The sequence below is a fragment of the Halictus rubicundus genome, chromosome 2, assembly GCF_050948215.1.
Source record: "Halictus rubicundus isolate RS-2024b chromosome 2, iyHalRubi1_principal, whole genome shotgun sequence".
NCBI classification, from domain to species: Eukaryota; Metazoa; Arthropoda; class Insecta; order Hymenoptera; family Halictidae; genus Halictus; species Halictus rubicundus.
The window spans coordinates 7,697,688-7,711,831 of NC_135150.1; the positions used below are offsets into that span (position 1 = coordinate 7,697,688).

The 14,144-nt window shown below is 35.8% G+C and overlaps 1 protein-coding gene across 2 annotated transcripts in view; it reads left to right on the forward strand.

The window, feature by feature from the left end:
• Ec (ubiquitin specific peptidase echinus) overlaps positions 1-14,144 on the forward strand; it is a 240,843-nt gene that overhangs the window by 199,504 nt on the left and 27,195 nt on the right. The window contains exon 1 of one of the 2 annotated variants that reach the window (XM_076804301.1): positions 9,943-10,050. The exons of the other annotated variant lie outside the window; for it this stretch is intronic. Coding sequence (XP_076660416.1) covers positions 10,000-10,050 — 51 coding nt within the window. The 5' untranslated portion in view covers positions 9,943-9,999. Of the gene's footprint in view, positions 1-9,942; positions 10,051-14,144 lie in introns of those variants that run through there. 2 annotated transcript variants of the gene reach the window in all.

A 14,144-nucleotide genomic window follows, 5' to 3' on the forward strand; every position in this document is an offset into this window, starting at 1 on the left:
ACTACTCATTTCTACCATAAATGCATAAAATCCACAGTCTAGTTATTACACTGCAGATTTTTAATACACAATAAAAATTGTATTAATTGTCCGACACAGGAATTACACGGATATTTATTATATCTTTTCTTAATAACTTTATCGAGTTGAAACCAATGCAACAATATTGTCAAGTTTTTAAAAATATTTTACATTTAATCTACTCATTTTTGTCATAAATGCATAAAATCGACAGTCTACTGATTACTCTTTTAATTGTTTCGCATCCTTCAAGTATATAATAATTGGTTTACTCGAATATGCCTATAATAAAAATCTATTTCTGGACCTGATCGAATTTAAAGACTCGTCCGTCGACTTTCCAACAATTGATTCTAATGTTTATCAACATTACAACGTTGATCAAGGTTGTTCTAATTTATTATCAATTCTTTTCATTTTTCGTACCCCAAAGTACAGTTGCTTCCTCAAATGAATGATTAGTCATAGCAGAATTTAGGGCTAGGGACCCTATTACTGTGAGAGTACCAATTACTGTACCTATATTAATTATACTTATTTTTAAGCATAATAAATATTAAAAAAGATATTAATTTTATTTATTAAAATCAGTGTATATATATATATCGGCTTTTTAGTATTCATTGTGCTTTAAAAATAAGTATAATTAATATAAACACATTAATTGGTACCCCTACAGTAATGGGGATTCTTACCCTAGAAGACGATATCAGCGACTTTCGGTTGTTGTCCTCGAATGAACAGTTATTCCGCTAGACTTCTGTATATTATACGCGACACCCAACCTGGCAGAATTTGTTCTCATTTTGTTCATTTCTCGGTGTACGATTTGCGGTAGCATTGCGGTTGCAATGAGAGATCAGTGCACCGGTTCTGTAGACCATCGGGTGGTGAAGCTCGTTTCCGGAGAACTAGAATAGTTCCCTTGAACTTGCACTTCACAGTTACGCTGAAAATCACTTAGATTTTCTTAGGAAGTTAATTACTTTACGGTACCATTTTTGTAAGCCTACTCCTGCCGCTGTTAATGTGCTACCGGTGTTTAGGTAAAACCAAATACCCGACCCGGTCTACCAAATTCTGTGCTTCATTACTAAACTGCGGAGTGTACGGATTTATGACAAAAATGGGTAGGTGCAATTTAATACAGTAAACCGATTCAAAGGATTGAAGAATTTTAACATATTATTTTCAGCATATAAAAATAATTAACGAGGAAAATAAATGTTCACTTAGCTTCTGTGTTTTTGATTCACAAAAATTTGATTTTGTATAAAGATCCGCAATCTATTCATTAACATGGTTTTCCTCAAATAATTACGTAAAGATTAATCAAATCCTCCCAAACGTCTCAATTGTTTTACATTAAAATAATCAATTTGTGAACGAAAGTCTGGCTACATTGAATTTTTATCATTTTTCAATGTCAATGTCAATCATTCGTCAATGTTACGAATACAGAAGCCTACAGTGTTGCTAAATCTACAATTTACAGAAACATCAATACTTCATAAAAAAAATATTAAGAATTCAGTGTAAGTAGATTTTCATTTCAAAGTTGATTGTTTTAATGTAAACTAACAATATGCGTAAGAGACTCTAATAATTTTATCGCCCATTATAAATATTTAACCAGCCATCATCATTATGATTAACAATATTATAGGCAACGTTATTCGGTATGTAGGCAGTAAATATATTTTTCCTACTGTGGCTCTAATAATTTAATTACCTGCTATACACATGTGAGATGTAGAAATGGTTATTGTCTATATGAAATTGATTAGGACTAAATACAAATTTTTAAATGCCTAAATGCGATAATTTCAACTCCGTCTACCTCCTAGCGCATTAAATCGCATTTCAATTTTACTGATGATCATTTTGCATTGAAATTTGTTCCCTGCAATGAATTGTTTGAAAGCAGTTTTTATATAAATTTTTTTATTTTTTTTTTGTTTTCTCTATTTTTCTCTGTTTTCTCCAATTCAGGACGTTGATTGGTACATCAGATCAAGAGGTATGCTTTACTATTTCAATATACATTGTAAATCGTAAAACGATTTGTATATCCGATATACATCGGATATCGTAAAACGGAGATCGATATCTTTTTCGATGACGTTGGCATTCATCGAGTGTCAGTATTGGACGCACAGGCGTGGGACGATAGCAGTTTCCATTCAAATATTTATGCAACGCCTATTCTTGCAGGGAGCTCGTTCAGTATATATTCCGGTTCATTTAAGAAGAAGGAAATACTACGAAACCTACGCGTTTTAGGTGGCTACTTCACTTACGCACGAACGCCCACGCGATTAAACAACAAACTAAAAGTGAACGTCGTCCGGTAGTTAATGTTCCGTAGTACATTATATCCTATCATGAGATTCGGATGAAACCAAAACAAACTGTGAACTGCTTATATTTTTCTAATTATGGACAAACAACAAAAATGAAATAAGTTCAGCAATACTATTCGCAAAAAATGAATTCGCGAAGAAAAAGTACGAGTTTATTTTACAAATAAACTATGGAATTTTATGCAAAGGTTCACTATGGTACATACACTGAAAAAGTATTTCAACACTTCATTCTTGAGAAACACTTGATATTTAAGCTGTGATAATTTCGTTGAAAAAAATGGTTACAACAATATAATTGGACTCATTTCAAAGCTTGAAGCTTCTACTTTTGCCATCGATCGTTCATTTTTGTCTAAGATATTTTCTAAATAAGATATTTTGTCTAAGATATTATCTAAAGACGCTTTTTTGGTAAAAAATGTTACAAATTGAAAGGTATGTAATATAAAAACAAAAATTTTTGCGTGACGAAAACCACTGTGGATTTAAATATTGAAGCTTCCTCTTTACAATGAACGTTTAAAACTGGATCTATGGTATTTTCTAGTTGATTCATGAGCTTCGAATGAAAGGTGTACTGCTATCTTTGCAATAATACATATGTACTGTAATAAAGAAATTCATGCAATCATTTTCCATAAAAGTGGCTCTATAATTTGAATAATTACGAAACAAAAAATTGGTTATTAACTGGCTTTAATATTAACCGTTAATTGGTATCGTTGAATGACCCGTAATAGTTTGGATCGCTGGTTTTGTCATTGCTACGCAATTAGAAAATTTGCTATAGGTTTTTTTTAGCATAAAATATAGATTTATATGCCACATTCAAATGTTGATTTTGTTTCAAATCCTGAGAATTAATTAAATTAAGTTTAGGTTATACTACCTCTTGCAACAATTATTGGATCCAACAAATTAACTGTCTATTATTCTAATTATTCATATTTTTAATGTGGAAACTATTTCTATTAACGATAATAGTAAATACAATGATGAAACGTGTCATATATAAAGAAAATATTAATATAAAAACGAATATGTTCGTTTTTTAGGGGAGGGTTCAATTACCCTCAGGCACTCAGAACATTTTTATGGCAATGCCTATTGTTAACATCAAAAATATTAAAAAAATGTTCGACTACTTTTTTACGCTATTGGAATGTCTTCTAGTATATTCTTGTATATTCTTGTATATTCTAGTTTATTCTAGTATATTCTGGTATATTTTAGCATATTTTAGTATATTTTAGTATATTTTAGTATATTCTAGTATATTCTAATATATTCTTGTATGTTCTGGTATATTCTGGTATAATTTAGCATATTTTAGTATATTTTAGTATATTTTACTATATTTTAGTATATTTTAGTATATTCTAGTATATTCTAATATATCCAGGTATATTTTAGCATATTTTAGTATATTTTACTATATTTTAGTATATTCTAGTATATTCTAGTATATTCTAGTATATTCTAGTATATTCTTGTATATTCTGGTATAATCTGGTATAATTTAGCATATTTTAGTATATTTTAGTATATTTTAGTATATTTTACTATATTTTAGTATATTTTAGTATATTCTAGTATATTCTAATATATTCTAATATATCCAGGTATATTCTGGAATATTCAGGATTATTTTAGTATATTCTAGTATATTCTTGTATATCTTTATAATTTATAATTTGCTCAAACAAGTAAACAGTGTATTATTTAATATTTAGTCAAAATCAAGACAATTCATGGTTTCATTAATATTTTTCTACAATATCATTACCTCTTATACCATATTCGTCTAATAAATAGACTATACTGTTATTCATATTTAATATACGCCCAAATAATTCGTTCAACGATCACATACACAATTTTAATCGAATATTTTCTGCCAAGGGTAGTATTTATCAGCACGTCATCGTACCAACTTAAGGTTGAAACTAGTATTCCAAGTTTGAAACCCCGGTATTCGAATTTCACAACTTTTCCACGCAAACCGGTTTTCGAAAACCGTACTCTTTGAAAATGTCACGGAAAAGCCCAGCAAGCGTGCAGCTCTTTATTGCATGGAGTGAATGAAATTTCGTGGAATTCAGTTTCCCCAGAGTTTATCAATGGCAGCAGCGAGCTTCGGAAAGAGATCGAAGAGAGTGCTGGATTTGCTGAAATCGCTGAATGATTCGACGTAGTATTATCCCTCTGGGCTACGGTGCGGTGGACGGCTTGCTCAGGTATACGCAGTATACCTGTGGCCACTTTTTCCCTCCTCCCATGGTTTTTCGTGTTCAGCACTCGCGTAGGCTCGGCGTTCCTTCTCTCTGTGTGTGTGTGTTGGTGACACAAGATCCAATGGAATCGTGTACACGTCAGGCTGGACATGTAGAACTGGCTTTGTCCCAGTCCTCGTAGTACGGGTCTCTCCCGTATTCTCGTACGATTCACGTACACCTTCACGACCACACAAAACCGTTCCTCGTGACTCTACGAGAGAAACGGTGGACCTCAGGGACGTACGAACTCGACGGTGTCTTCTGGTCTAGAACCTTGAAAAAAATCGAGCGATTTTCTTCGTGGCTATAATAATTCTTTGATTTAAATCGTTCCACAGAAAACGAACGAAAATGTACATATTACCTACATTTCGTCGTTTATATCCGTAGCGAAATTTCACTCTTGAATTTCTTTCTTTCCAATATTTATTTTTTCCCATTAATCGTTCATTGAACGACGTTCAAACATTTGACGTTCCAACGATTCTATATAAACGTATTATCTACCGGCAATTATTCCATAATTTTTAGAAGTCTGTGTCCATCGCTGGAGATTTTTTAATAGAAACTTCAATCCTAAACCAACAACTCACCCTCAATAACGTAAATTTCGTTTCGGATTATGGTGTAAAAGAAGATTTCTGAGCTTCCATTTAATCAAAAAATGAAAAATGCAAAAGATTGGCAATGCTTAAATAAAAAAAAAAACAATATTGGAAAACCTATTCATAGGCTAGCGGGAGATAAATTGTTAAAATAGGGACTTCTATATGTATTCCAGAATTTTTTTAGATCTTTTGGAAGCTTAGAACAGTAGAAGGTGCAAGAAACGTGCTTGCCTAAGGAGGGTTAAATGTTAGTCACAAAAGAATAGAATTTCATTTCGTCCAAAAAAAAAAAGACAGTATTCACAGTTAGTCGATATTGGGGAAGTGTTCATCCGAGTCTGACTCGGCGGTTTTTTTTTTATTATGCTAAATATGAAGAATAGGTCTAAAAAAGCATAATTCGAAATTCAAAATACCACCATTTTATTAAACGATCGAATATTTTATTTCTTTTGGTTAATGCTATAACTACATTTGTACTAATTAAAATATTACTTAAATTTTTTATTTCAGACCAATAGAATCTCTTATAATTTCAAGTATTTTGACTTCAAAAAATTATATTCTAGAGTCCAAGTGATAGAAAATATGTATACAAAATCTCAATACAAAACACGTCGTCTGCTCCTGTTACAAAAATTTCTAAACAAAAACTTTACAACAATTACGTTACTTTATATAGAATCGATTTTATGCGAATGTTTTTCTGACCAGCTAACGAATAAAAATTACTTTCTGGTTTCTACATTAGACCTCATACCCTAATCAAAATGCAGCTGCACTTGCACACACCCCTTCCAAGGGGTACTTCCTGTTTTCGATTGGGCGTTCAATACATACAAGTCATCGTTTTAGAGACAACATGGTTCACTACCAAACATTTGACAGTTGGAATAATAGATAACTATAAACGTACACTTTTTATGAAGCAAAGATTTTAATTTTCACAAGACAAGTTATATGCAAGTGTTCAATTATAACAATTTAATTGTGACTTATTGCAAATGCAGAGAACTGTGATTAAGTAAAAAATTGAACCAATGAAATCATCATGAAGAGAGTATTACAAAAACCTCAAAGGGCTCATAATAGCATCTTGCCGTCCGATTTTCTTTGCGCAATAATGTTAATGTCTTTTCTTTGTCTTTAATCATTTCCCAGAAGGAAAAGAAAATTTATATTTATTCTACATGTACATATATTACTTTAATGCTTACATGTTGATTAGCGATAGAGTAGAATTTTATTTTGAGCGAAATGAAAGGAGTAACGTTCAGATTTAGTAGACTTGTTTAAAATCTGCATCACTACTCTGACTCATTATTAGACTGCGGATTTTGTGCAATTCTGAGACAGAACGAGTTGGTGCAATTTGAAATAGTAGAAACGTTAGAAGGATAATATTGCCTTCAACTTATTACGATTGTTAAGGAAGAAAAGGTAGGTCTACAGTCTACACGATTACAGTTTCTTGCCAACTGGTGCCAACTATTTTTATTTTTCATAAAGATCCGTAGTCCAGTTATTATACGGCAAGGGGTTAATTTAATTTTAAGAAACGTATGGATTGCACGTAGTAGCCGCGAATTGCATTCTCCAAACGCCTATAAGTAAATTAATGTTACGGATTCAAACAAATCATTTTATACACATGTTCGAGAAAACTTCTGCTGAACACTAAACCTACCGAGCCTTAAAAGTAACAGGTATATGTTGGTTTATAAAAATGACAAGATTGAATTTATTTATTGTAATACTTGTTCTACTAAAGATATCTATTCAATCATTTCCTATGAAAGCATCTTTGTAACTTCAATCGTTATAAAATACAAAATCTGGAGCAGATCGTTTTAACCGGTGGTACAGTCAGAAACAAAAAGATATGACATCCTACGTTTTTTTGTGTTCCCATATGATATCGGACGAGAATTTTCGAAAACAATAAAACAAAAATTATACAAATCTCTGCAAAAACGGATAATTTCCGGGATAAAAAACAAAAGGAGGTTCTACAAAATAATGAATGTTACACAAAACTGGTAAATTCTTTTTGTACATTCCAGTTTTTAAACACATGTGCTATCATTTAGTCCCGTTAAGTTTTCTTGAAAATTTACCATTCTTCTGGCTAAATATTTGCAGAGTAACAACGTTTTAGTTTTGCCAACTGAACCAAATACGCGTACATAGTGTAAAGCGATGTATGCAGAAGAAATTTTGTTAATCCGGATGACCGGAAAATTCGTTAACAACATAAATAACGTCAATACATTTTATGTATTTTATTCATTGCACATTTGATACGTATACTTTTACAAAAATATTGATAGTAAGAAGCAAAAGATATATACATACGCCGTAAGTTTAATTTAATTAAGATGTTGTAAGGAAGTCTGCGAGTTTCTTTTATGTCACATTTGAATGTCATTTACGTGCTGCACGGTCTCGTACACGCTTTACCATCATGAGTTCAGTCTGTTCCAAGTCGAATGCTCACGATATTAATTAATTAGCGGATGAAACGAAGGCAGGGATTGTGTTTGACAATCCGGATAAATGGGGTTCTATTGTATCTGGTAAATAACAATTAACAAATAAATAAGAAATCTTATGATTTTGTTCATGACCGTAGTAGATATAGTGTAACAAAAAAAATCCAAAACAAAAAAATGATTTTTCGAAAGCAAAACCAGAATGCCGCCTTGAAAGTTTTCACGATGATAACGAACTAGAAAAGAGGTCGCCAGGTACCCCGAAGGGTATGGCACTGGTTGGGCTGCTGGTCGGCCAGGTTGGTGAACGTAGGACAGCTAACCAGGTGACGTCATTGGCTTCTTGGGTCTATGTAGGGCCCCGTAGCGGGGCCGGGGCAGAGGAGGGGGATCGCCATACGGGCCCGTGGAAAGAAAGAAGAGGACGATAGGCGACGAAGGGTGGGGGGTGTTCTCCAGCACCGTGCGAGCCGTTGCTTTCAGGTACGAGCGTACGGTGCCGCGTGCAGGTAGTCCCGTGCTCATTCTCCATGTTCCTCGGCGCGATCGAGCCTTTTCGCCTCGAAAACCAAGCGAACCCGGACCTATCCTCGGGATATATCGGTTCACCACCCCGCGTTCATCGGACACCATAACCGAGTAATTAAAGTACAGTGTGATTATCGCGAGTTATCTCGTCACTAAGCGCGCAGTCGAACCAGAAGCTTCGACTTTGTGCAAGAGTGGGGCAAAGCTGTCTGGAAAGCAGAGTAAGTTATATTCTGTGATCGTCCACGAAGAACGGGAGCTGTTGAGAAGAGGGTCTTTCGAGGTCTCTGGTGAGAGGATCGCCAAAGATTGGCCACGTGTTTCTGGAGCAAGGTGTGATCTAGAGAAAGGTTTCGAGTCGCCTTCGAGAGATCAATTTTGGATTGTGTAACAATCGAGTGGATTACCGAGTGGATTTGTTATTTCGGACGATGCAGTGAAGTGAGTTTGCACGATACCCCAGCCAGGACTAGGTTTGCTGTTGCGGGTGTGCTAATGCGAGGAAGTACAGCACGGCCGAGAAGCCCGTGAATATCGCGGAAGCCGCGGTGCACTGCGCGGCTGTCGCCGAGAATTCGGAAGAAAACTGTGCCAGCGAAACGGGCGAAGCACGTGGCACGCCGAAGTGGAACGACTCGGGCGAAAGATGCAGCGAGTCGTTAACGTCCGGAAGAGAGGACTCAGCGCCATCCAGGAAGCTGAATTTGTTAGTCACGCTCCGGAGCCGCGTCCCTTGACCGACTCGCTTCTTCCTCGATCCCGGTTAACCATGTGATCGAAGCCTGTTCGCACCTCCGTGTACGAAAACAGCCCGGACGTCCGTGATCTTTCGACGGGGTATTTTCCGATCGAAAGCAGAAACAAGACACGAAGAGAGCCACGAAGAAACCACCCGTAGATCGAAGTGACTTCACTCGCCAAACGAGTTTATGCTTTTTAATCGAGTCTACAACTCGTCTGGCAACGGGTTCTCCTAGCACATCCGGCATGCGACTGCCGTGCACGATTCTTCCTGCAGTTTTCGCGACGGATCATCTGCCAGGGGCCCTCTCAATGCCCGGCCACCTGTTTCCCCATCCACCGAGCCGCCCCTTCCTCCTCCGCCACCTTGCGAAAGCCTCGAAATTGAAAGGGGATCGATCCTGAAGCGTCCAGTGCCTGTTAGAATTACAAACAACGCTGTCTAGCGAACGAGATCGGCGTTATCGATGGAAGCATAACTGATCGGCCGGGAACAAAAGGCGCGGCAAGTGCAAGCGGCGGGAGAACAGGTAACGATATTTGAGTCCGTGGACACTGCAAACAGAACTATCTCGGAATTTCTGTTTGCTTGGAACCGGAGCGAGAACGAGAGAGAGGGAGAGAGAGAGTTATGTCGCTCTCCTTGAACGTTGCTCTTATCTCGACGGTCGGAGAGCGCGGAGGATGCGTCGCTGATGTTACGGGACCTGCGGTGTTTGGACCTCGTGGGTTTTGAGAGGCGGATGAAGTTCTTTGAGGATAAAATGACACGGGGAGTCGCGTACGCGAGAGAGATTTCTTCCGTGGTGTCGATCGGTCGCCAGAGAAAATGTTGAAGTGGATAAAAGTCCGACAGGACACGTCGGCGACACCGACGCCGCTCGATCGCGAGAAAAAGGACGAGGTGGCAAAGGTCGAAGTTGAAGAAGTCGCCGTCATCGCCGAGGAGGAGGAGGAGGACAGCGGCATGGAGCGGGAGGACACGCCATCCAACATCGAGTTGAACGATCTGCGGAAAGTATGCCGAATTGTGTAATCGATATTTCGACGAACGACGACGCGACGCGCTTCTTTCTCCCGCTTTCTTGTTTCGGGGAACCCGTGAATCACGGGGAAAATGTCGTCTGGTACTTTTACCACGGATAACGCTGCCGGAACCTGTTCGATTGCGCGAAAACGAATTACTTTAATTCTTTACTTCGGATACACTAATCGTCATGGTTTTTGATTCTATCGTGTTGTACTCGCTTTGGCTGCTTTCTCTCCTTTTAGTTTCGTTCGTGCAATTTCTCTTCTTTCTTCGATTTTTCAACTTTATTAACGGTTATTTCTTCCCCTATTCGTTCGATGTCAATTTCGATGTGCTCTCTTGCTCATGTATTTATTAATTTCTTATTAGATATTGCTACTTTCTCCCGGTGTCGGTGGTTGACTGGATATTATCGAGATATTTCATTTCTTTATTTATTTATTAATAATGTTCATTAAATCATGGCATGAAACGTAACGCTCGAAAACAATTTAAAAATTTAAATGTATTGGTAACAACACATAAACACATACTTGTATTGATTCGAGTTGTGACATAAAAGTTGAAAATTATTATATAGGGTAAGATTGGTTTAGTCGTACCTCATAAGGCAGAATGGCAATAAATTGAAAGGAATACAACTTATATCTAAAGTTTTTGTATTAATTGAAACTTTATTGAATATACTGTACATCTCTAATTTATTGTTTTAAGATTTATTTCTTAACAGAAAGAGATTACACCTAGAAACAGTTTCTTCATCGATAAATTATAAAATTTGGTATTAACGTGGATTTGAATGAAAAATAAAAGTTGTCTGCATCAATTGCAAGATGCAGGAGCTACAGAAACATTTATATCTTTTCTTAATAATTTTGACATGCTGAAAACAATCCAACAACATTTTTAAACTTTTCAAATGTCTTTATTGCTTTTCATTTGATGTACTAATTTATGATTAGACTGCGAATGTTGTGCATTTATGACAAAAATGAGTAGTTTAAATGTAAAATAATGAACATATTTAAAAGATTTAAAAATACTGTTGTATTATTCTTAACGCTATACAATTATTAAAACAAGAAATGAATTTCTATGTAGGCTCCTGTATTCATATGTAATATAAAAATAAAATTTAAGGAGTAATTTTAAGGAGCATTAAAATTTAATCAATATTTAAGGAGTATTGATTTGAACAATATACTATTTTCAGCTTGTTAAAAATTACTGAACACGAAATTCCTGTTTCTTGTAACTGGTTGATTATCATTGGGTCTTCGACGAGCCGTAACAGTTTAGATCGTTGATTTTGTGATTGCTAGGCAATGAAAAAATTTTCTGTGCTTTTTTGTCATAAAATGTAGTCTTATGTGCTACATTGAAATATTAATTTTCTTTGAAATCCTGAGCATCAATTAAATTGCTATTGCGTTTGCATTATATTTGTTGACATGTCATCATACCAACTGAGGGATACATTGCAAACATCTGCTTTAAACTTTCGGTAATGCACAATCACGTCGCATTCATCCCCCTGCAAAAACTGCGTGCATTAAAGTCGCGTCCTTTTTTTTTTTATTCTTGAATTGTCGCGAACGTGTTCTCGAGAACGCATTAGCTTGGCAAGATAAAAATTAAGATCTGTGGAGCCATGCTCGAGAACACTTAGAGCAGTGCACATGGCCCTCTTTAAAACGTCGTTAGTGCATAATTTCTTGCTTATGCCACTCCGTGGATTTTCTGTCGCCCGGGATATTATCTAGTCTTCTCGAGTTGCTGGCTAATGTTCGAGTGTCTTTCAATAATTAGCTTCAATTGCTGCCATAAATCCTGGCCCCCGGAAATTATGAGAAAATGATCGAGACCACAGATTAAGGCTACTAACGTCGTTCAAATGACCGATTTTAGATTTCTTATTTTGCTATGATTGAAAGTTTAAAGGCACATGGGAAATTAGGGAATAAATTTCTTCATTCGAGCACGTATAATCAAAATTGTGTAACATCTAAATACGTTCGATCTTCTCATTTTTAGAAGGCGCTTTTTCATATATTTTCAGTGCAAATTTTGCAATAGTCTTTTCAAAATCGGAGATCGAGAACTTGTCAATAAATTGTTTAAAAGCGACAGCAATTTCGTCCATAATTCAACAAACTTTTAGAATTCATATAGTGTAATAATTTCAATAAGTTATTACCTAATAAGTTATTATTTAAAAGAAAATAATCGAGCTTCTTTTATATTCAGCTCAATCATTAAAAATGCTAGGTAAAAGTGTTATTAGGAATTTCAATAATTGTGCAGTACCAAAAAGGGATATAAAAATCTTTCACACAATAATACTAAACGAAATTATTAGATTAAGTTACTGAAGATGGCTTGTTGATTTACGATTAACTCTTTACCTACCGGAAACCTATTAATAGGCTTCTGAATGATTATGCTGCATCAGAAAAATGCTTCGAAATCTTTAAATAATAATTATATTGTATAATATTATATAATACTGCCATTGAAAAATTCATTGTGAAATTGTTAGCTATGCGTCGTAGATTTTTTAAAACCTGTGGATCAATCGTCGATGAGTAATCTGTTAAAATTTCTGCTGCTGTTGAAGGATCTCTCAAAAAATCGTCAGCCATGGATCATAGATAAGACCATCACGATTTTCAAATAGAGTAGAACCTCGATTATCTAAACAGATTATCGAACAGTTAATTACAATCTTCATCGGTTTGTACAATAATTAGTGTCGGATCAACTTGGCTCGTCCTATTTAAATTTGATGCTCGTCGTAGTACCATAAACTTCAGACATCAGAGGTTCGGATAACCGAAGTCCGAATAAATTTTCATCGATAAATTTTCCTGCGTGTTTCGCGATCGCGTAAACCGTAACGGATCACTTTCATTCATCGATTTCACTCGCGCAGCAATGCTGTTTCTGCGGGCCGTCTGGTTTTTCTGATGCCAAGCTCTAACCTGCTTTGAACAGGTGCGACATCCTTCTCGACGCGCGTGGACGTTTCAGCTTGCTATCATTACCATTACTATTGTCTACACTCTCCGGCACTAGATACCGATCGAACAACTTTCAATCAACCACTTCGCTCGACCATTTGTGGTCTGTTCAAGCCACGATCGTGACAAACTTTTTATCGAAACGTTAGAAATTTCTTCTTGCGTTTTTAAAATTAACACATGCGTAACAACCATGATTTCGTATTTTGTAGAAACCAATTAATTTAGTGCACGTCGTTATTTAAAAATACTAGAATTTGTAACTTGTCGGAGACTGTATTTATTTTCACTGTTTTGCAAGAGTTGCATTTAGTAGATTAAGATAATTGTAAAGACTACTGCTGAGACAAACGTTGGTGACAAACGTGGTCAATCCTTCTGTCCTAAAATTATTATTTATTTAATTTAAAATTATTATTTATTTATTTAATTGCTTTAAATCCTGTAACTTTTATTTCAAACATTTTCGCGTACTTCTGCACTGTAGATTCATTTGAAAAAGTTCTTTAAAATCTTGTCATACGGTGGTATTAAGCCAAATTGTGAAGGGGATTTATATTAAATGCAAAAAAGTTCAGCATCAATGCTTTAAAGTTTAAACTGAGTTTAGACTGTCAAAAAAAGCTCGAAAGGTTGCGTATTGATTTTCTAAAATGTCACACGAGAATTGGCATTACCCAATTCGTTGCATAGTTTTCAGCCATGTTTTTTCTTCGTTAAGTCTTTTTGTTAAGTCTTTTCTTCCAGTCTTTTTGTCTCCTTCTATAACGAGACATCGTTGGGCAACCACCCTGCAGCGGTACTTGTTGATTTTCTGCGTGTGACCAATCTCTCGAAGATCAGTTACGAAACGAACTCGTTTAGCCCGCAGTGGATTGCGACTTATCTGCAGGAATATTTTTGCACAATCGTCTACGAAGAACGCATTCCGGGGGAAACCCGTAGAAATTTCCTCGTTGCGGTTTTTCACTCGTTTGCGGTCTCTGTAACGTAAAACAGATAATCCTTTGAAATATCCACGAGTTTCACCGTCATTACTGGATCGCGGATTTTTTTGCGAAT